The 21,129-nt window shown below is 41.0% G+C and overlaps 4 protein-coding genes across 6 annotated transcripts in view; 1 reads left to right on the top strand and 3 right to left on the bottom strand.

Annotated features, from left to right (window-relative positions):
• Nucleotides 1-2,495, bottom strand: part of tulp3 (TUB like protein 3) — a 33,057-nt gene extending 30,562 nt beyond the window's left edge. The window contains exon 1 of the mRNA XM_022205248.2: nt 2,381-2,495. Within this exon, the coding sequence (XP_022060940.2) occupies nt 2,381-2,400 (20 nt within the window). The 5' untranslated portion in view covers nt 2,401-2,495. The remainder of the gene's footprint in view (nt 1-2,380) is intronic.
• Nucleotides 2,496-3,455: 960 nt separating this feature from the next.
• Nucleotides 3,456-5,265, bottom strand: rhno1 (RAD9-HUS1-RAD1 interacting nuclear orphan 1). The gene is made up of 3 exons (XM_022205251.2): nt 5,108-5,265; nt 4,780-4,967; nt 3,456-4,585 (listed from the first exon to the last, which is right to left on the bottom strand). Exons 2-3 carry the CDS (start codon nt 4,942-4,944, stop codon nt 3,857-3,859), a joined length of 894 nt encoding a protein of 297 aa, XP_022060943.2. The 5' UTR covers nt 4,945-4,967; nt 5,108-5,265; the 3' UTR covers nt 3,456-3,856.
• Nucleotides 5,266-5,362: 97 nt separating this feature from the next.
• foxm1 (forkhead box M1) lies at nt 5,363-12,995 on the top strand. Its single transcript, XM_022205241.2, has 9 exons — nt 5,363-5,521; nt 6,370-6,861; nt 6,955-7,097; nt 8,084-8,275; nt 8,364-8,492; nt 8,724-8,783; nt 9,233-9,272; nt 9,362-9,534; nt 10,589-12,995. The coding sequence occupies exons 2-9, from the start codon at nt 6,411-6,413 to the stop codon at nt 11,393-11,395; spliced, it is 1,995 nt and encodes a 664-aa protein (XP_022060933.2). The 5' UTR covers nt 5,363-5,521; nt 6,370-6,410; the 3' UTR covers nt 11,396-12,995.
• Nucleotides 12,996-13,008: 13 nt separating this feature from the next.
• si:ch73-352p4.8 (cystine/glutamate transporter) lies at nt 13,009-19,798 on the bottom strand. 3 transcript variants are annotated; one of them, XM_022205245.2, is made up of 12 exons: nt 19,657-19,796; nt 18,793-19,028; nt 17,469-17,595; nt 17,053-17,168; nt 16,821-16,946; nt 16,632-16,731; nt 16,396-16,440; nt 16,171-16,294; nt 15,871-16,071; nt 14,484-14,633; nt 14,225-14,402; nt 13,009-13,436 (listed from the first exon to the last, which is right to left on the bottom strand). In XM_022205245.2, the coding sequence occupies exons 2-12, from the start codon at nt 19,016-19,018 to the stop codon at nt 13,372-13,374; spliced, it is 1,458 nt and encodes a 485-aa protein (XP_022060937.2). In that variant the 5' UTR covers nt 19,019-19,028; nt 19,657-19,796; the 3' UTR covers nt 13,009-13,371. The 3 variants fall into 3 exon arrangements, with proteins under 3 accessions (XP_022060937.2, XP_022060934.2, XP_022060935.1); XM_022205242.2 differs by having other exon boundaries at nt 15,871-16,294; nt 19,657-19,798; XM_022205243.2 differs by lacking the exon at nt 19,657-19,796 and having other exon boundaries at nt 15,871-16,294; nt 18,793-19,290.
• Between the last annotated feature and the right edge of the window lie 1,331 nt (nt 19,799-21,129).

A 21,129-nucleotide genomic window follows, 5' to 3' on the forward strand; every position in this document is an offset into this window, starting at 1 on the left:
CATTTCTGACCTTCCCTGAAAATTTCATCCAAATCCATTTGTCCATTTTTTGAGCAATGCTGGGTACTTCAACCCCCAGAAACAAGATGAATTTTGGGAATGCAAACTGTGTCTTGCTGGATAACTATTGGTACTGAAATGTAGAGGCAGCTTTCCCCAAATCACTTCGGACAACTGAGAGTATGATGCTTGTGCATGCTTATCCATCAGTGCAACAGCATGCAATTAACTCTTGTAATATGTCAAAAATGATACAGAAATGGTACTAAGTCTGACATAGTAAGAAACTGCCTTCACCACTTTTACAGAATGTGATCAGGGTGCTCATTCAGACATGGAACTGACACATTCAGATGCTGGCAGATGAAATGTGGGCAAGGGGCTAATGATACTTGGCAGACCAAGGTTAAGTTGTCAACCCAGAAAATTGCTTGCAAACAGTACATTATAGGTGTGGATTCTAGGCTGACATTTGTCTCCTTTGCATATCATACAGATACAGAAATCACACTTTGTAGGTTACACTCTAAACCCTAACCCTGGTAATGTTAATACCGTGCAAGAAACAACCACAAAACTTCATCAGCCTTCTACTTTGAACACTATGAACATGTGAGCAGTCCTTGCAACATTAGATTGGTGATGCTGTTACGAAAACTGTCACTCCTCAAATGTGTCATCTCTGCATGCAGACTGTGGACGTTTGTGATTACCAAGTGAGTCAATATTCACCAGTTACAGAGACAGGGAGCAATGAAGACTAGATATCACATTTGAAATATAAAGCATTAAAGGACACATCTACAGCGACTCATTGACCTTTGGACTAGTAACAATGGTATTTAATTAATCAGCAATAGATTCATGTGAAAAAGCAACAAATAGCAGAGAAGATGTGTCACGGTCAGTCCGCTTGCAGGGTTGATGATTACAAATGCTGAATCAGCCATCTTTGTACTTTGAGACAAACTGTCCGGGTTGGTCGAGAGAATACACAGTAATGTGCATTCCAGCTCATCAGGAATGAGTTTGTAGCTGTGGTTCAAAACAGTTACAAGGCCAAGAGCTTTCCGAAATCATAGCACTTTTGTTCAGTATTTGGAGAAAAACAAACAGGATGCCAAGTCATTTTCTGTCTCCCGGACCAACTGACCAGCACCGACAGCCGCCAACCAGATAGTGCAAGTACAATTTCACAGGAATGTTTCGACATCAGTGTAACTGTTCAAAACAAACAACAACTTATCTACAAAACTGATAAAATCACATAAACAGACTGGCACTGGAACAGGAAAGGGTGGGCGCTGCTTTTGCTTTTTATCTCCCCGCATAATGGAAGCAGATCTCGACTCCAGTGCTTGAAATCATGTACAGTAGCGTCTATTATGCACACACACACACACAAAATATGAACTCTCTGTCAAACACGCTGCTTGTTTGCATGAAAAAAAAGAAAGCAGTGGGAGGCACTGTGGCACATTATGCTGTGGTGAATTCTGTGTAAACGTCAGGGGAAAAAATCCATGTTTACTTAACAATCATTTTTTCTAGCTTGACTCACTTGTGAGGTGATGAGCTAACATGAATGCACTGACACAGGCACAAAAAACGACTACAGAAAGGCATGCTCAGACATGACATGCAAACTGTTTTTTTCCTTTATTGTATTCAGTCCTAAACCTAGCTGGAGACGGCTGTGGGTACCAACACGACTTGAGCATTTGATACGCTGTAATTAAACAAAACGTGTTAGATTCCATCTAGTCATGCAATATTCACGTTATATATCTAGGGTGTAATTTACTCTCCATTGCACAGGAAATACCTCTGAAAAAGCTTGTTAAAGTATAGAAATGTTCTTATATGTAACAGAAAGACACTCTGGAGGTTAAATAAATAAAGAATGTAGCATAAATTTAACTAAAAACACTAATTTACCAAACAAGATAAATGGTACAAACCTTTATCAACGAGTAGTAACTAAAACAGAAAGTTAGCTTCTGATTTTTTGCCTTTACAATCATTTTCTGTATTTGTTAAGCCATTTTGTGCTACAACCGTTCGCTCACTCAGCAGGCTCGCCGTGAAGTAAGCAACATTTATCGTCAAAATAGGGAAAGAACACACGTTAACAGTCATTTGTGTTTATATGCCAGCTGAGGAATGTTATAGCTGGCTTGTTACCGTGAAAAGCTAATGCTAGCTGCCTCAGCGCAGCCTCCGCTGCGTGCAATGGTGCCTTTATAAAAGTTGTGGGCGACAGTTAAGTTTTTCGGCTCGGAGAAAACGGTACCGACACCGGTTAGCCTCTCGTTCCACCGTTAACCGAACAGAACAAGTACGAAAACGACGTGCAGCAAGGGTTTTGTTTTATTCTCACCTTATGCTGTAGTAACTCATGTTTATCCACGGTTGCTAAGGAAGATCCTCGTGAGGTAGAGCACTTTTTGTGGACGCGGTTGGGGACAGCTCTGTTACTCGGTCCTTAGTTACCGAGCACACAAACAACGGGACTTCCTATTGGTCCGCCGCGTACTTAGGTGGAACTTGATTGGTGGACATCCTATAGGTGGAGTGTCTGCCTCGACTGTGGGAGGGCTGAAAATATGCTATTTCTACCATTTAAAGATGCCTCAAATACATGAAGAACATACCTATTGTCCGAGAAAATATGCATATAAAAGGGGGGGCATATAGTGACCGGTAATTGTGACAAATGCTGCTTCAATAAACTCAATCTTTCATGATTAACATTCTGCATTTACAACTGCTGTTATTCCTGTCTGAAATTGTTACAAAACATTTAACAAAATCAACACTTGAACATTTCAATGTGGAATGCTGTAATTTCTGCTTACTACATGTTTATTTCAGCCTGAGTTGCTTTAATACAGAATTTTACAAGCTTTTAAAATGCCAATCATAGTTAAACATGAAAGTGTGCAGTCAGGCTCACACTTCAGATGTCTGAGTTGTTAACAGCTTCAGCAAATCAACATTTTACTCTCTAAAATTCTCACATGAACTTTGAAATGATTCAGTATTTCACCACAAATCAAAGATCAGAGAAAAAAATCCAACAACTATATCAGAACTTCATTTACTTTTCTTTCTTGTGTTAATCACCTGATGACCACATTTTCTGCTGCCCCTGTATATTGAACTGTATATAAAGTGCAAGTCACCTCCAACAGCAGCAGCTGCAAGTATAACATGCTGGTAACACAGTGATGCTTTAGTATTAATTAACCTTTAATGTCATACCAAAACAACACCTTTACTTTAATGCTTCACCTTCATTTTGCTAATACTCATGCACTTTTAATTTTGTAATTTTTTTATGCAAGATGATTACTTGCAATGGAGTATTTTTATATTGCTGTAACATAGAGCATTTCTGCCATCACTAACTGTAGCCTGACAGAAGTGTCAATAAATAAACCAGGAAATTTCTTTCCATGTGTATATTTATTCAACATAGTTGAAAGGCAGTGTTTTTAAACTGCACAGCACATTCACCAAAAGCAATTTTTACATGATCCTGCAGAACAGTCTTGGATTTATATAACATATGTTTGCTCAATTTTGGGGCATGTGATATCAGTTACAGTTCATATGGACTCAGCCATTTACTCAAAATAAAATGCAGAAAAAAATAACACTAAAAAACCTGGCTCGAGTTGGAAAAGATTAGGAATAGGTCTCAATATATACAGTATAACTGGAAGCCAACGACCATGTCTGTGCAGAGGGGCTGCATAAGAGTTATTTCATAACATCAGTTGGCTTGTCAATTAATCAATCAACCAAAAATGAATCAACAACTGTGAAAGAAAATTCTTCCAGACTCTCTACATCAGCTGTGAATTGATGCATCTGACTCAGACAGATGGCCCCTCTCTTTTAACAACAACATCAAACTCTTCCTTCTCCTCCATGTCACCTTCACCCCATAATCCCTCTCTGGAGTATCAGCCACTAAAATGTCAGGAGGCCCATCACATGGTGATGAGCATGACTGAGCCAGTAGCAAATGTGCAGAGGGGGACGAGGGACAACTGCTAACTCCCTGTATTACTGTTGGAGTGTCCACATCAGGTGGTGGACCGATACTGCTGACATCAGCGGTGCTAAATTCATTGGAGGTGGGTGTTGAAGCACAGCCTGCTGGAAGTCTGCTTCTCTCGGACACTTGAATAGATGGTGTTTCAGGTTGATCCAAACATCTGCTGTGGGATGCAGGACCTTCAGAAAATATTTCATCTTTCTTTTTCCTGATTGAGGTCAACTGTCTCTTCGGTGTGTCAGAGTGCCGTGACGCTGTCCTTTTGTTTGGGCATGATTGCTGTGGTTCATTCCCCACATTAGACACAGAACTGCACTCTGTAGCTTTCTTTGTCCTTGTAGTCGTTGGCTGATGGCCTCTTGACTCTGTATGAAATGACAATGAAGGATATCTGCACACACTCGTTTTCCTGGACAGCGGACTACAACTGTCAAGGACGCTTGTGGCAGACTGACATTTTCTCCGCCTTCGTTTCACCGGAGGTGCGGCTGCAACAGAACTGTCGAACTCTGGTCTAACCTGAAAGAATAAAAGTATAGCAATCAATCAGCCTGATAATACCAATGCTACCAACCATTAAGGGGCATTATTGGAAAGGAAGGTCAGGTTTATCTTTATATTCTTGGAACCAACTCAAATTAAGTGGCTATGCTGAATGTTTTCCACCACAGAGTTACTGAAAAGAGTTCCAAATAAATAAACAAACAACTCACCCAGGAATTAAGAGATGGTGTGCTTTGGGCTTTTGTCTCTGTGAAAAACTCTCTGGGGTTGAGTGCTGCTCGGACTTCAGGCGCATTTTGGAGTCTGGCTCCACACACAGGGGGCTCCAGGAATAGCAATGGAGGCTTGTCTGACTTTGATACTTTTCGGGGCATTAATAGAAGTCATTCCTGAACACCTAAAGGAATAAACACATGATTAAATAATCTAAATCGGCTTGCTTCAAATATTAGGCTGGTTTACAGTTTAGATGTCCACACTTCGTTGTATTCCTTTGAATGTTTTCACTCGTAGCAACACGTTTGGTATTTTTCTTACCTTTATGTGGCTCGTGGTGTAGGACGTCGTTATCGTTTACGGCAGTTAACACGACTATTAAAAGTTACTGATACAGTTCACGTTACCTACTTTTGACTGTTTTGTTTCCCGTCATCTTGCTACTTGTTATTTCCCGGTTTTCACTATTGTCCTCTCTGATTGGTTCCGTCCAGGTCTGTTTCTCTTGCTTCTATTGGTGCATTTTTCCACCACGTGATCAAAGTGACGGGGGCAGGACCCACAGCGCCAAAATTCAAAAACGTTACAGAGTCGACGAGACAGGCATGTAATTAACATGAAATAAAAGGGCGATGTCGATGTTGAGGATTCGGGGTAAAATATGAACCAAATGTTTCAAGTTCTAGTCGGAATCCAGCCGAGCGGAATCGCCTGAGACATCGCAATGATATGAAGGTTGGGCTTTATTTGCTGTTCGTTGTAACAGTGAAGTTAGCCACGTAGCTAAACTAGCTTCTGAACACTTGTAGCTGCTGAGGCTAACGCTGGCAGAGAGAAAGCTAGCATGGTGCGCCAGGTGCAACGGCTAAAGTGTTTGTTGTTCAGGTCTAATAAGACAAACCAGAAGCTGAATGCGGTGGTATATCAAACGGCTTTTTTTGGAAGCTAAGAACATGTCACTGGTGTCAAAAAGTGTCTTCCTGAATGAATATGGTGTCGTCATGCATTATTCATATTATATAATGAAATATGTGTTAGACGGTGGCCTTTCTGGTGGATTATCAGCGGAAAATTTGATGAATGTCGTAACTATTTTAATATATAAGTATAGCTTTGTCTGCCAGTTAGTCAACGGCAAACGTTAAATGGAAAAAAACGTCAACTGCAGACACGCAAGCAGCTAACGACTGTTGTTCTAGAAGTGACAAGTCGCCAGGAAACCTCTCTAGCTGAAATCTGTTAGTTAGCCTCCTAACCGGGCAGTTGTGGAGCTAAGATAACCGACACACGGACAACGAGGGCCTGGATTTCATCTGGAGAACAGTGTGTCCTTCTGCACAGTATGTTGTAACTAGTATTTGACGTGTTTAGGTTTCTTCTTGACAGTCCAAAGTAATACGAACTGAACGGTAAACTGTTGCTAGCAGGCTGAACGTTAATCTACCGGTAATTCTAGTTGGCACGGTTCGTTAGCATGACATACTTGGTAGTGTAGATTTTTTATCCCAGTGTGTAACGGGTGTCAAATCACTTTATTGTCGTTCAGACGCTCATATTCGTATTTTTGTGTCACTTTTGCATAGATTACCAGTGGATAGCAAGGGGGAATTTCAATGATCTGACAATGAGACAGAGCCCAAGGAGACCCCTGATCCTCAAAAGAAGAAAACTCCCTTTTCAGCAAAATGATCGACCAACAGCTGGCTCACAAAGCCTGTCTGGTCTGCCAGCTTCCAAAGAGCCATCAAAACCAGCCTCCAGTCAGTGCTTCTCTGATGGTATCCGCATTATGGATCACCCTTCCAAGTCTGACACTCAGGTGGTTGTTATCCCCAAAACAGCCGACCTTCAAAGTGTTATTGGAGCCCTCACTGCTAAGGGCAAAGAGTGTGGTGAACAGGGCCCGAACAAGTTTATTCTTCTGAGTGGGAATGGCGGTCGGGACAATGGAGGTTTTTGTCAGCCTGCTGCTGAAGAGGAACACTTTTCTGCACAACCTGCAGTGCTACAGACAGTAAAAACAGAACCTATGCTCAACTCCCTGGATACTAAACCTCTCCCCGGAATGAAACCATGTATGGAAATGGGATTTAAGTATCAGTTTGGAGTTATAATTTCTAATGTCTTCCTTTGTGTACCCAATAATGTTTTCCACTTTCCTTTACTAGTAAATAAGGATGGCGGGCGTTTAAATGACAGCCTCACCAATATTCAGTGGCTGGGCAAAATGAGCACATGCACCTTTGAAGCGGATCCTTCCAAACAGACGCCCCTCAAGGAAAACCAAAACCCACCTGCACAAACGTTTAAGGTCAGCTGCTTCTTCTTGTCACCTCCGAGTGATTTTTACTGTTATGTAAACAGATACTTGTGTGAAGGAAACACTGATCTGAGACATGTCAGCGCATATCCCCTTAACCAGTCTGTCTCTCTAACAGGACACCTCACTATGATGACTGTGTGTTTTGAATTTGAAAATAATTGCAGGTGTAGATTTTTTTAACACGTTTTCCAACAGTGAATGTGTCAATATATAATTATGGGACTTTTTGAAGTCCATCTTGCATACATTTTTATTAAAAATAAAAAAGAACATATTTTTATATTGGTTATGATCCTGTCTTTACAAATTAAATAGTTATTTATTATGGAAACAATCTCTTATTACTAGGGTTATTACTGGATATCACTAAAATATCAGCTAAGTAACCCTCAAAATTTAACAACAACCACCTTCTAATTAGCTAAACAATAATAAAATGAGCTTATTCAAGTATTGCTTTGATGGTGCTCTTTTTATTAAACTGAGATAATCATGACAGATATTTCTTTTTTGGCAATATATCACATTTTATATTGAAAATAAATTATGTCAGTGAAATCACTTTCAACTAATTACAAAAAACTCCTCTCCAGGAAGTGTGTTAATTCCAGATCACATGACCTGCTCCACATGATGTCATTTCCTCCTAAAGAAAGACTGGACAGACTTCAAGGCTTTCTGAGTTATTTCATATAAAGTAGTGTGTGAGTCAAGTGTGGATTTATGGCATGTCAACAAGTTTACTTCAATATCTTAATAAATAACTTTCAATTTCAGTTTTTCAATTGTATATATAATATTTACAACAATCTTTGTGTAAAAAGGCCATGTGGTGTTTGGTTTTGGTTGATTTTAGACCTGAAAACCGCAAAATATCAACTATGACACCTGTCAAGTGTGTTACAAAAAGCCCCGCAATTATATATTGATCCGAATAAAGTAGAAGTGACTTCTCAAATGCTTTTTGTTTACAGGCACACAGTACACATATCGATGCAGAAGCTGTTCAGCCAAACATGGCAGAGAGGCCACCATACTCCTACATGGCCATGATTCAGTTTGCTATCAACAGCAGGAAGAGCAGGAGGATGACGCTGAAAGAGATTTACTTGTGGATTGAGGAGCATTTCCCTTACTACAGAGATGTGGCCAAACCAGGATGGAAGGTACTCGAGAGCTGCTAAAAGTATATTTGGGGGAACATCTGTTGCAGTAGATGACAGATTTAACACATTAAATATGTTTTAACCGCAGAATTCCATCCGCCATAACCTGTCGCTGCATAAGATGTTCATTCGTGAGACGTCACCTGATGGTAAAGTTTCTTTCTGGACTATTCGGCCTGAAGCCAATCGGTGCCTCACCCTTGATCAGGTGTACAAGGTGAGCACACTCGCTCTTTTCACTCCCTTGCATTTCTGTGAAGAAGAAGGCTCTAAAATTCATAGTTTCCTTTTTTGTTTGTATCGTAACTGTTGTCTTGTTTTTTGGGGGCTTTTTCTGCTACAAGGAGAAAAACTTGTCCTTGTTTTTCATTCGCAGTTTTGCAAATGTGATGTCACATGCAGTTCTTTGAGATTCTTTTTTTCTTCCCCTCTCAATCTCTCTCTGTAGCCTGGTTGTAACCCAATGACTGCTCCTGTTTCCGTGCCAATGGTTTTATTTCCCCACCAAGTAAGGTCGATTCACCCTTTTCCCCCCCCAGTTCTTTAGGAAGTGTCTTCACTTCGCAGTCAGGCAGGAGAAAGATGAAAAAGGGACAGACAGAAATTAAAATCTATTACTTTCCCTTACCCAGTTGTCATCAGACTCTTTTGGAGCCGAAGAATATAGCTGCAGCTGGAAGCCTAAGGTGTAGACATGTGTTTTTGTAACAGGAGGAGATGATAAGAGCAGCAGAGAAGCAGAAGTCACAATGACAGACTAATGTGTTATGAGACATGCATTGTCTAATGATTAATATGTGCACTCATAATATCTGTAGAAACAGTCATTTAAGGTAAATACTGGACAGAATTTACAGGCCGCCGCTAAATTGCTGTCAGGAGTGAGAGAGCAGCAAGGTTACTAAGACTTTGACTGTATAAAGTGATGTCACCTCTTATTTTTCATGGCAACAAAAGAGGATGGTTCCGGATGCGAGGAAAACACCGACTGGCTCTGGTAAGTTCGGACTTTTGTTGGCAAATGGACAGAAATGTTGCCGTTTCTTCAGATGCCCCGGTCTGAGTCGCTGTCTCTTCTGTGTTCAGAGAGAAAGATGAAACCTCTTCTCCCTCGAACCGATTCCTACTTGGTTCCCATCCAGCTTCCCGTCGCCTCGTCCGTCTATCTGCCGGCCTCATCTACACCTTTTCGCCCGAACGGCTCCCAGCAGAAACAAAACGCGTCACGAGGAACCAAGAGAGTCCGCATAGCTCCAAAGGTAAAGCCACAGAGTTCTTCACAGCAGAACGAGCTGAATAATTGTGATGTTTTTTTGGTTTGCTGGTATCAGTGCCTCACATGCTGGTAAATATTTAACCCTGTAAAACCCACTGTTGCAGAAATACATCTGTTTTATTTTCATTTTATTTAATATATAAATGTGCATGCTAATGTGTGTGTATATAAACCCAAGTATAGAAAAAATAGCAAAAATAATATATATGTATATAATATTTGGTAATTTTTTTTAGAAAAATGTATTTGAGTGCAAAATATATAATGAATATTTAATATATATATATATTACCTATAGAGGGTCATCACACTAGTTTTATTTTGTGATATATATATTTATGTAATCTTTGCTATTTTTTTGCTCACATTTTTCTATATTTGGGTTTGTGTACATATTATTTTTGCAATTTTCTAGCAAAATATATATGAATGCAATATATATATGTGCTACATTTTTTTGCTTTTGTCTAGTTTTATTTTATTCTATATGTTTATATATAATTTTTGCTCTTTTTTGCTCACTTTTTTTCTATATTTGTGTTTATATGTACATTTGTATATTTTTTTTGCTCTTTTTTATATTTGTATATACTGTGCCCTCCATAATTATTGCCACCCCTGGTTAAGATGTGTTCTTCAGCTTCTAATAAATTCAGTTTTATTTCTAAATAATATAGGACCGCAATGAAAAAAAAAAGGGAAAATCCAACCTTTAATTCAAGTGCATTTATTCAGTGGGGACAAACATCACACATTAAGAAATAATTCTTTTACATCAAATCATGTTTCCCACAGTTATTAGCACCCCTGATGTTAATACTTTGTACAACCCACTTTTGCCAACAAAACGGCACCTAATCTTCTCCTATAATACATTTTTCTACAGTTTTCAGTGTGAGAGTATGCTTCTGCAATAAAAACAGGATTTATTTTAAGGCTTTCAACACATCTTAACCAGGGGTGGCAATAATTATGGAGGGCGCTGCATTTCTATATTTGGGTTGTACAGGGTAAAAGTGTGTTTTTATGTCTGACAGGTGACTCAAAGTGCTGCCCAATCTGTGGTAGTGTCTCCTCTGAAGAACCTGAAGGTGGAAGTTAAGGAGGAGGAGATATGTGTCCCAATCAAATGTGAGACTCCTGTAGCCGCTCCAAAGAGACAAGCCAGCAGCTCACGGCGCAAACAACGCCTGGTCCGCTCTCTGCACGAGGAGCCTGTTCTCCTCTGCCCTGCTAACGCCTTCTTAGACTCTGGCGTAGCCTCTGATGTTTCCACATTCCAGGACTTCCATACTGAGCTGGACGAGCACCAGCACGGGCAGGATAGCCCCGACCGGGAGTTCTCCTTTAAGACGCCCATAAAAAGTAGCAGCCACTTATCCTCCACTCCCAGCAAGCCCCCTTCTAATGTATTTGAGCCTTGCAGGGTGACCCCAGTGGGCAAAGGGAGCCAGATTGTTCTCGACTTCAGCCCTATTCGCACGCCAGGTGGTCCCGCCGTCACCCCCAGACACGACTACACCACCTTCAGCTTCAACAGCACTCCCTTTAAAGACTGGCCTCTGTTCAGTTCCCCCAGAGAGCTGCTCACGTCCGCTCCCTCCAGAGCAAGAGGGCCGACCGAGTCGCCCGTCAGAGGCCTCCCGAGGAGCTGCTCCAGGGAGCTGCTGCAGGTGGGAGGCGGCACGGCGGCTAACCGCTCGCTCACAGAGGGCCTCGTGCTGGACACCATGAACGACAGCTTGAGCAAGATACTGGTGGACGTTAGCTTCTCTGCTCTGGACGATGAAGACCTCGGCGCGGCCAACATCAGCTGGTCCGAGTTCATCCCTCAGTTCAAGTAGCGTGAGAACTAAAACACATGGCATCTGGTTATTTAAAAAAAAAAAAAACACTACTCTAAAGAAACTGCACTGAAATAGCAAAGCAGATACAAATGAAGGTAGCAAATGTCTTTCACTAACCAGCTATCCAAAAATCCATGCTTTGTAGTCAGTATTTTGATATTCTATACATCCAGTAGAGCTCCAAAAACTCATCTATGAATATGCTGAAGAGCTCTGTCGTTTCAATGTACAAATTGCAGCTTTAACATATAATGGATGCACTATTCTGCTCAGCTGAAGTCATTTATTTGGACTCTTTTTTTAAAATTTTTGACCTGAAACATGACTCAGTGAAGCTACAAAATGAAGCCGACCTCTTTTGGATTTAGGACTATTTTGGCTTGCTTTCTTTTGCATCTGCTTTGCTCTTCTTTGGATGTTTCTGCTTGCCATGTGGAATAAATGTATGAATCTATGACGGGGACATTTCCATTTTAGTCACTAAAACAAGCTGCTCACTTGTTGCATGTCTCTCTCCATGTCTGGCTTACTGTTTTTCATTGTCTTTTTTTAGTGAAATTAACTGCCTTAATGTCACTCGTGTTTCTACTTTTACAATTCTTCACATGGAAAAACGTGGCGGTCTTTCTGTTTCGTCATTTATCCGGCGTGGCGTGTCCGTCTCGAAGGAATTGCATAAGAAGTTAAAAATCTCTAAGTGTATATGTATGTTGATTTGCACATTTTAATATATAATTTAGCTTTTACGTCTGTAAATGGAAAATTCGTATCATCTGATCAACCAGCGAGATGTTTCTGTTCCATTTGGATCGGTCGGACATGTGAAAGCGCCTTAGACTTATAGATTGTGATGCAGGATTATTAGTAATGAGAAATTTTCAAGTATTCCAAGCAGCACTAACAGCAGTAGGATTGTGTCTGTATGTCTGTTGTAGAACCGTCTTCATCACTTGACTTTCTAAAGCATCTGTAATTGCGCCAGTATCAACCCTGGATCACTTTGTACCCCACTGAGGGTCATTTTGCATGCAGTGACAATTACATTTTATATTTATGGGTGCAAAATAGTGACTATTTTGTATCTTTCTAACACAGGCTGTAATTGTTTTCAATAAGGATGCTTGCTGCCTTTTTTTTGTCTTGAAGCATAAACAGAAAAATAGGGGGGCATCTTAAGCTCTCATCACCATTTCTGGGGAATAGAATGGAGTCTTTAACTGTTTTTAAAAAAATAATGTATTGCTGTAATAGGTGTGTCAGGCTCGTGAGCCTGTGATTGCATACATGGCAATAAGTTAATCTATTGAGGATTGATACTTTGTGGATTCTAGCAGTTTTCCAAGCATGTGGTTCGTTCTGTTTCCTTAAACTTGGTGTTTCTGCAATAATACAGAATGAGGGCTTTTATTCAGTCATGTTTTTGACCATTAGCACGTTTCGATCAGGCAGTGTAAATGGAAAAGGTGCAATTTGTACAGCCTGACATGTGCTCAAGTACAAGTGATGTTGAAACCGCTGTCCAGTACAGTTCATCTGGAAAAACTACACAGCAATACTGCTTATTTCTATTTATATTTGAATAAAAGTTGAAACTTCATGTATGGTCTCTATCGTTCTAAAAACCACTTTATTGGTTTATACAGAAAAATAGGACTATCTGTAGCAGAGCTTCAAAATTTTAACAAGCATATTTTTACACCAGGGGCTGTTAAAGCTGAAAAAAATTCCACGATGAGGGACATTTCACAGTTTTAAAATCTGATTTTTCTAATTAAAGTCCTACAAGCAGATCCTCCCGTTTCCAGCATCGTTTCACTTGTTTCAAGTATTTTCTCTACACAGTGTCTTTAAAGTGTTTTAGTACAAAATGAATACTTCAAACATGTTGGTTCATACAGCAAAGAGGTTTTCTAGCATTTGTCAAAGTGGTCTCCATGAAGTCTGTCAGCAGAAGGCAGGATGTCTTTGGGTCTTCAGTACGTCTGGACTTCTTGTTGAACCACTTCTAGAAGAATCTGCAGCTGCTTGCTGCAGTAGTCTGGAGATATTAGAGAGAGGCAGGATTATGCAAGAGAATTTTTAACTTTCTTCATGCCTGGACTGCTAAACTGAACTAATGGTGAGCATATGAAGAGTTTATTTGCAAAAACAGATAACTCCGTTTTATAAATTTTCAGAAAACTTATATTTTTATTATTTACTTGAGATAATAACACTAATAATTTATCTTTTCTCTATTTTGTCATGTATTTTTCTACTGAGTCAAATCCACTCAACTTCAGTTTGATTGATATTATCTCAAGTAAAAGTTTTCTGAAAATTTATCCAAACAGAGTTATCTGCTTTTGCAAATAAACTCTTCATATGATGCCCCACTTTGTTTGCATCATATTTCCTGGATGTTTTGTTGCTTTTTGAAACATCTCTGAGCAGATTTGTGCTTGTGTTTTCTGACTTTGGGTTTAGTCTTTAACTGAAAAATATAAAGCAACTGCAAATCCTAAACAATGAGGTCTTTGTCTGGAACTAATTCTGCTGGGAGTACATTTGCTTTTCAGTCCTCCTTGCTCTACAAAAGCTACTGACTTCTCAATTTCACTCATTCAGTTCCTCGTTAATGTGAGAGTTTTTTTTACAGAATCAACAAGCATATTAGACCAAAGTCAGTTCACCTATTCTTTATCATTCACATTCAAAGAGCCACTTTCAGTGCTGTAGCTACTTATACTCTCCTTCAAAGAATATTGTAACAATGAAGGAAAATCCTTTATTTTTGCCATAAACTGAAAAAAATCTGACATCAAGCTTTTATTTGGTATGACTTACTGAAGATGCGTCTCCATCTATGAGGCAAGCGATAACGATAGACTGTCAGATAATAAACCGGAACCCCAGTCAGTGTGAGAGCACAGCTTATCCCAGTGCTCCAGGGGTCTGAATAAAGAGACAGGCCCACGATGAAGAAGCAAACCAAGGTGAAGGTGATCGCGATGATCCAAGACACCTTTAGGGTGTGAAGCAGAACAAATGAACGAGAAGTTGGTCAGTTTTGTCAGAAAAATGAAGCTCAGCACGTCATGCTCACCTTGAAAGGTCTCGGGTGGAGAGGGAAACGATATCGATGGATGAGCATCCCGAGGGTCGTCAAGGCGATGAAGAACCAGCGAGGAAAAGAGGCGAAGTTGATGAGCTGGTATATATCTCCTGTCATTAACATCAACACCACCAAAGGGTACTGGAGACACACAGGCAGTACAGCTGGAATCATCTAATTGTACCGAGTAAAGCACAAGTTATTTGTAGAATTTGAAATTTTAGGTCATACATTACTATGCCATGACAACAACTGATTGACATTTAGAACAGTTTTCTAAAAGTAATATTTCTTACCACGTAGTAAATAGCATAGACACAGATAGCTATTATATGGAAGCTGCTGAAGCTTGTGGGGAATCGTGAGTGTCTTGGTGGCCTCCCTCACTAGTCTCTTTCCTGCATGGTTGCTCAGTTTTTGTGGACAGCCTGCTCTATGCAGATTTACACGACAGATTTAATTGTACTCCGGGGACATTTAGTAACTTGGAAATTCTCTATCCCTGACTTCAACTTTTCCAAAATCTTCTCACATAGTTTCATGCCATGAAATATGCCATGCTCGTACATACCCATCTGTATGTTCATCATGTCTTATCTTATCTTGTCTTGTCTGTAAAATTCTCCCAGCATTTAGTTACTGTCTGACTCGACATCATATCCATGGAGGTGCAAAACTCTCTTGTGTCACCCAGTATAATTATTACACAGATAAACTTAACAAACAAGCATTTTACTTGAGGGTTAGGGTTTGGAAATGTGCTTTTTAAATTTATTTTATACCTGCTATTTAACATATTTTTGGTTGCAATTAAATGAACCTTGAACAACTGGTCTTAAATTCTTTTTTTTTAAAGATTTTTTTGGACCTTTTTCAGCTTTATTGACAACAGATCAGTCAAACGGAGACAGGAAAGTGGGGAGAAGAACAGGGAAAGGACCGGCAGCAAAGGGCCATGGACTGGATTCCAAATACGGCCCCCGTTTATGGGTCGCCCCAGGGCCGGCCGCTGGCATAAACACTCTATGCCGTTGTTTATAGCCACATCCACTAGAGGGGGCCACACCACAATAAGTGTGTGATTCGCATTTTGTCCCTGTCTTTCTTCCAATAAAACAAATCTGTTAATGCTGTTAATCATGTGCATGTGTGTTTTAACCCAATTACAAGCCGTGCACATGATTTGGTAGTTGCCCTGTGCATGTTTTGGGGCCACAAAAAAAATCTTGCTTAGGGCCATCAAAGTCCTAGGGCCGGCCCTGGGTCGCCCACTCAACCTGTTGAGCTACCAGGGCACCCACCTTGCTATAAATTCTTCAGAGTGCTTCCTATTTATTTGTTTATATCTCTGGCTCATAATGTGTGGCAAACACTTTACCAGAAACAGCACTGCAGGCAAAGGTGTGTGTCTCCGGATATGAATCATGGAAAAGATCGGCGGCCAGTGGCCATCCCTGGCTCCCACAAACAGCATCCTGGACACCGCAAAGAAGCCCCCATTAAGAGCGCCCAGGCAAGACAAGGCCACCAGAATAGGAATCACAGAAGCCAGTCCCTGAAGAGTACGGTTGGCAAACGTCTGCAAAGACACAGACACCACATCAGACCAGCGCTGTGCTATCGCAGTCCTTCTGATTTTTTTCCTTTTGAATGCAGTATGGAGTGTAATGTCACTGACGACAGCCACAGCCTCAGACAGCAGCAGCTCAGCGGGAGTCATCATGGTGTAGTAGGCCACATTAACAAGCACATAAAAGACTGTCACTGTCACCATGGAGCAGATTATTGCCAGCGGGATGTTTCTGACAAGACAGGATACACACAGAGAGATATAAAAGCATTTTGACGGCAGCTTGGTTTTCAAAATCTATTGACTTTGGAGCGGATGTTCGGCGCAAAATACCTATTTGGGTTTATGACCTCTTCTGTGACAAAGTTCAGATAAAACCTAAAGGAAAAAGGAAAAGCCCGGAGACAGGCATATGGTTCTGATTGTTGTGTGTTTAATTAATCACTGTATACTGACATCTTGTCTGACTGTAATTCCTTCATTTTTTTGTAGCATTTTTGGTAAAGTACTGCCCAAATCTGTGTGAAACCAGTGTGTACCAGCGTTCATACCACACCGGGCTCGCTTACCATCCTCCATAGGCATACAGGCCATTATAGAAGGCCAGTGGCAACCTGTCCAGTGTTAATAAGTCAACCTCGAACCCATTCTGGAAATTTTCTGTCTTTCCTGCAAATAATACAAAAAGAGAGAGAAGCTGAGCTGAATGCAGCTGGACCGGCAGTCGCATCTTTGGTTTGGCAGCCACATCTTCCCACCTTTTCCCAGCGCAATACAGCCAGGGATGATGATGAGGACCAGAGCAAACATCTTAATGAAAGTCAAGGTGACCTGAGTGCGGGAGGCCATGCTCACACTCCAGCAGTTCACGGCCACGACAAACGCTACAAGAAGACAAACAACTGCTCAAAGAAATATTCACTGCTCTGCATCTTCTTCTATTTGTAGAGTACATTTGCATATATAAAAAGAAGGTATAAAAACACTCACTCAATCCAAGTAAACTAACAAGTCTGATTAGCGCCATGGGAGCAGGACAAGGTGCAAAGAATGGCTCCACCACATAACGACCGAAAGCCAGGGACACATAAGAAGCTACAGCTGGTCTGGAGACAAATAAAATACAGTGGTATGCAAAAGTTTGGACACCCCTGATAATTTTCAAGATTTTCCTTTATAAATCACTGGTTGTTTGGATCAGCAATTTCAGTTAAATATATCATGTAGCAGACGAACACAGTGATATATGAGAAGTGAAATGAAGTTCATAGGATTTACAGAAAGTGTGCAATAATTATTTAAACAAAGGTAGGCAGGTGCATAAATTTGGGCACCCCAACAGAACATGTACATTTGTTAGGAATTTTTACAACTCTCGAATCCCCCGTGGGTATTTCTGAGTGTACCTGATGAACAAGAATTCAACCCAGAGTCGCAGGAAAGCAGGTAGGGGCCCCAGCGTCTCCAGCAGATAAGTGTAGTGACCTCCTGATTTTGTAAAACTGGTGCCCAGTTCAGCATAGCACAGAGCCCCTAAAACAAGAGCACAGCAAATCAAAACAATCTATAAACACTCTGTATGATGCATTAACCAGAGACATGATTTTTCATACATATATGTCATGCTTACATAAATATTTGAATAATTCTTCTGCATGTATTGCATGATATTGCAAGATATTGTCTAAACCCTTTGAATTGTTTTAGTATTTCTTGATTCTTGATGTATTTCTTTCTACAGCTTTTCCATATCGATACTCTTCTTCAGAGACAGATTTCAGGTCAAATCATGCCTGACTTAAATTTTGCTTCCATCCCGTTAAAGTAGACTCCTTGTGCAGCGATCCACTGCTCCCAGTGCTCCTGCAACATTTGTAGCACTCTTTGGAAAGTACTGTTATGTAAGCATCAATCGCCATCTGTGGACATCAGTAAATCTCCTTCAAATGAACTTGAACATTCTCCAGTTTTAGTTTTGAACTCATCTCACTGATCCCCACTTTGATGACCGCATCAGAGTGAACCTCTCGGGATACACACCAAATTACAAGACCCTGGACAAAAACAGCAGCTCTTCCACTGTAAAAAAACATAGTTTCTTCTTATAATGATAGCTGCAGACCCTCCTTATATTACTGGCTGCTGACTGGCACAGAAAGTCCTGTTTTGTTCTTTTTCTTTTTTAATGTCCGTGGAGAAATTGCAATGCAAAAATGCTGTTTCTCTGTTGATTGCATCATATCACATGACATCCTAACTCAATTACAGCCTGCACACATCGCATGTGACGTGTTCCATGCATGTATCAGCAGCATCAGGTTCAGGAGCAGGACTAAACCTCAATCACTCCCCTTCCTATCATATGTCTATACATACTACTCTGCCCTTTCCACTCGTTCATTCTAGCATCTTCCCTATACTTCTGCCTCCTTTGTCTGTCTTCTCCTTTCCCTAGTGTGTCCGCCAGCTCAGGAGCCGCTGTTCATCTCCACCTAAGCTACTCCCCTCACACTGCATCAGCTCATCTCAGTCATCACCAACATAATGATCCTGCATCCAATGAACAATCGAGCTTCAAACCAGTGGTGTGGTCCTCGCCAGTGAACATACATAATATACATAGCATCTCATGCAGGCATGCAGTGCATTCATGCATGAATAATTTTAGTCTAAAAAAAGCAGGGAAGCAGACAGTTTTTCACCATGATAGCAGTGAATTTTAAAATTTACCAAACAAAGAGAGGACGCCACACAGCGCCCACACCAGCAGAGACAGCCCCACGCTCCCACTGTTCATCAAGACTCCCTTCGGTGCGATGAAGATCCCACTGCCCACCACCGTCCCGATGATGAAGGACACAGCAGGCACCAACCCAATCTTCCTCTGAAGTCGCACCACCTCCCCATCTGGCTTCTCCTTGTTGCAATCCTCTTTGCTTATCGTTGCCGATTCCATTTCTCTGTAGCTGCAGGTGACAGAGTGAATGAGCCTGAAGCGGTGGAAGGAAGGAGCAACTCCAGCCACAAAAGGGCCCCTCTCCCCCTCGTCCTGCATGTTTTTTCTCCCCTCATTGGCTCCCACTTTACCCACCCAGCCTGAGCAGGGAACAAAGCCAGCAGTCTTCCGAATCTCAGTCGGTAATTACAGCAGTTTAAAGGCTCGACACTTTCCCACATTGTACTGTTTGTACGAGTGCATGTGCTCTCATATGTGTGTACAGCTTGACAGAGGCCCTTTGGGGTCAGGGGGAAAAGAGTCGGGGTTTTTGTAGAAGCAGGTGCATTGACAGTAGGGGGGGCGGCTTTCATCGAGGTTCACACAGTCTGGCATTTTCATCTTGTCCCCATCTGAAACTGTACTTTACAGAGGGCAAGTGTTTTGATATCAAATCCCTTTCTTTCTTTTTCTTTCTTTCTCAGTTTTCACACACATGTGGTTTCGACTACAGTTCAGAAATTTATGCAATTTTTCTGCCAAGATCAAGCAGGCCTCAGAACAGCTCAGTTTGAGAGACAAGAGAAAAACAAAGCAACCCAAAAATATGACGGAGGCCACTGTGTTGCTTCATTTTCCCTAACTTTCACTTGACTGACCAGTGTATGGATGTCAGCTTCACTTCATCAGCAGGAGCGCAGCTTGTTAAAATTCCTCCACACACGGTGCATACCAAGGCGTTCCTTCTGTCAAGATTTCTGAAGTGTGAATGATTGCATGTGCAGTCAAAACTCAGTCTAAAGTTAGAAGATGAACGCATTCGAAGCCAAAAGCAGATAGTTCACGGTGCTGTAAGACGCTGAGAAGTATTTTAGGCGTTTGATGGAACTCGTGCGTCCAAGGTTCAGCGTGATGGGTCACATGATGTTTGTTATGTTGGAAATAGCAGAGAGATGTCAGAATGTGGGATGTTTGAGGGGGGGGGAGTCCTGCTGTTAAATCCAATAAACATTTAACTGTCTACAAGCCAAACTTTGCAAGTTTACATTCTTAGTTTTTTAGACAAATGCTTAATCTGCAAGCAGTTCATCAATGAAAGATAAGAATGAAGAATTAGCTACTATGTAGAACAGTGATCATCAACTGGCGGCCCGCGGGCCGAATCCGGCCCGCCGAACCGTCCAATCCGGCCCGCGACTGGATTCCAAAATTGTGAGGATCAAAGAGAAAATATCATGTGGTCCACACTATTAAAGCAGTCAGTCCAGTCATTATTAAAGGATCTGTTTTCCACATCAACTTTTCGTTTCGTGGCCTTAGAGAGTGCCATTTTACCCGTGTTAAGAGGCCTTTTCCTGTCACTTCTGCGGTGTTTCTTTTTCAAGTGCTCTGTGAATAAAGTTGACTTGAGATGAGGCAAAATATCTCTATCACTCCTAGTGGTTGACTGTGGTACAGGTGATAGGAGCACTGACTCATAAAGGCTAAAAATGCCTTCAGTTTTGTAATGAAATGGAAAAAATATAAAAAATAAACATCAAATAATAATGTTATGCCAAAATTCGATTTTTATTTAATTTTTGTTTGAGGGTCCGGCCCCCAAAGTGACTGTCCGGTAAAATTCTGGCCCTCTGGCAAATATAGTTGGTGACCCCTGATGTAGAAGCTGAACTTGTGACAGGTGTTTGGTTATAGGCGGCCATGCTGATTTTAGGCCTGAAAACAGCAAAAAATGTCGGCTATACCTGTCAACTATGTCACAAAAAGTCCTTCAATGTATTGATACCTTATTTTCATGTCATGTGTGGCTTTGCTTGCTATCAGACTGCTGGTTTGCCAAACTCATCAGTTTCATGCTGCATCACATGCCATACACTGTTGAAACTATCAGAACAAATTCTATTAGCAACCCCACATTTTGCATATAAATCTTTCAATAAAGGCTTAAAAATAAGGTGTAGATTTTAGCAATCTTAATTGATAGATGGAATAAAACTTTAAAATGTAGCTGGTGGCTCTGAGAGTACACTGAATATTGGCGTTATCATGCCCACCCACAGTCAAATCACAGCTCCTACCACTTTGGTGTTTCTCTCCCTTTCACCAGCAGATGGAATGAGACTCCTATAAAT

This window comes from Acanthochromis polyacanthus, chromosome 1, assembly GCF_021347895.1.
Source record: "Acanthochromis polyacanthus isolate Apoly-LR-REF ecotype Palm Island chromosome 1, KAUST_Apoly_ChrSc, whole genome shotgun sequence".
NCBI lineage: Eukaryota > Metazoa > Chordata > Actinopteri > Pomacentridae > Acanthochromis > Acanthochromis polyacanthus.

Excerpts from the sequence above, each read along its gene's own strand:
- foxm1 (XM_022205241.2), top strand. The coding sequence starts at position 6,411 with ATGAGACAGAGCCCAAGGAGACCCCTGATCCTCAAAAGAAGAAAACTC. Across the intron at positions 8,493-8,723 it reads CCCTTGATCAGGTGTACAAG|CCTGGTTGTAACCCAATGAC; the intron begins GTGAGCACACTC and ends CTCTCTCTGTAG. Across the intron at positions 9,273-9,361 it reads GAAAACACCGACTGGCTCTG|AGAGAAAGATGAAACCTCTT; the intron begins GTAAGTTCGGAC and ends TTCTGTGTTCAG.
- si:ch73-352p4.8 (XM_022205243.2), bottom strand. The coding sequence starts at position 19,117 with ATGCAGGACGAGGGGGAGAGGGGCCCTTTTGTGGCTGGAGTTGCTCCT. Across the intron at positions 17,596-18,792 it reads TGGCGTCCTCTCTTTGTTTG|GGGCTCTGTGCTATGCTGAA; the intron begins GTAAATTTTAAA and ends CTCTTGTTTTAG. Across the intron at positions 16,441-16,631 it reads CTGTATGCCTATGGAGGATG|GTTTTATCTGAACTTTGTCA; the intron begins GTAAGCGAGCCC and ends TTTTTCCTTTAG.
- rhno1 (XM_022205251.2), bottom strand. The coding sequence starts at position 4,944 with ATGCCCCGAAAAGTATCAAAGTCAGACAAGCCTCCATTGCTATTCCTG. Across the intron at positions 4,586-4,779 it reads CACCATCTCTTAATTCCTGG|GTTAGACCAGAGTTCGACAG; the intron begins GTGAGTTGTTTG and ends TTATTCTTTCAG.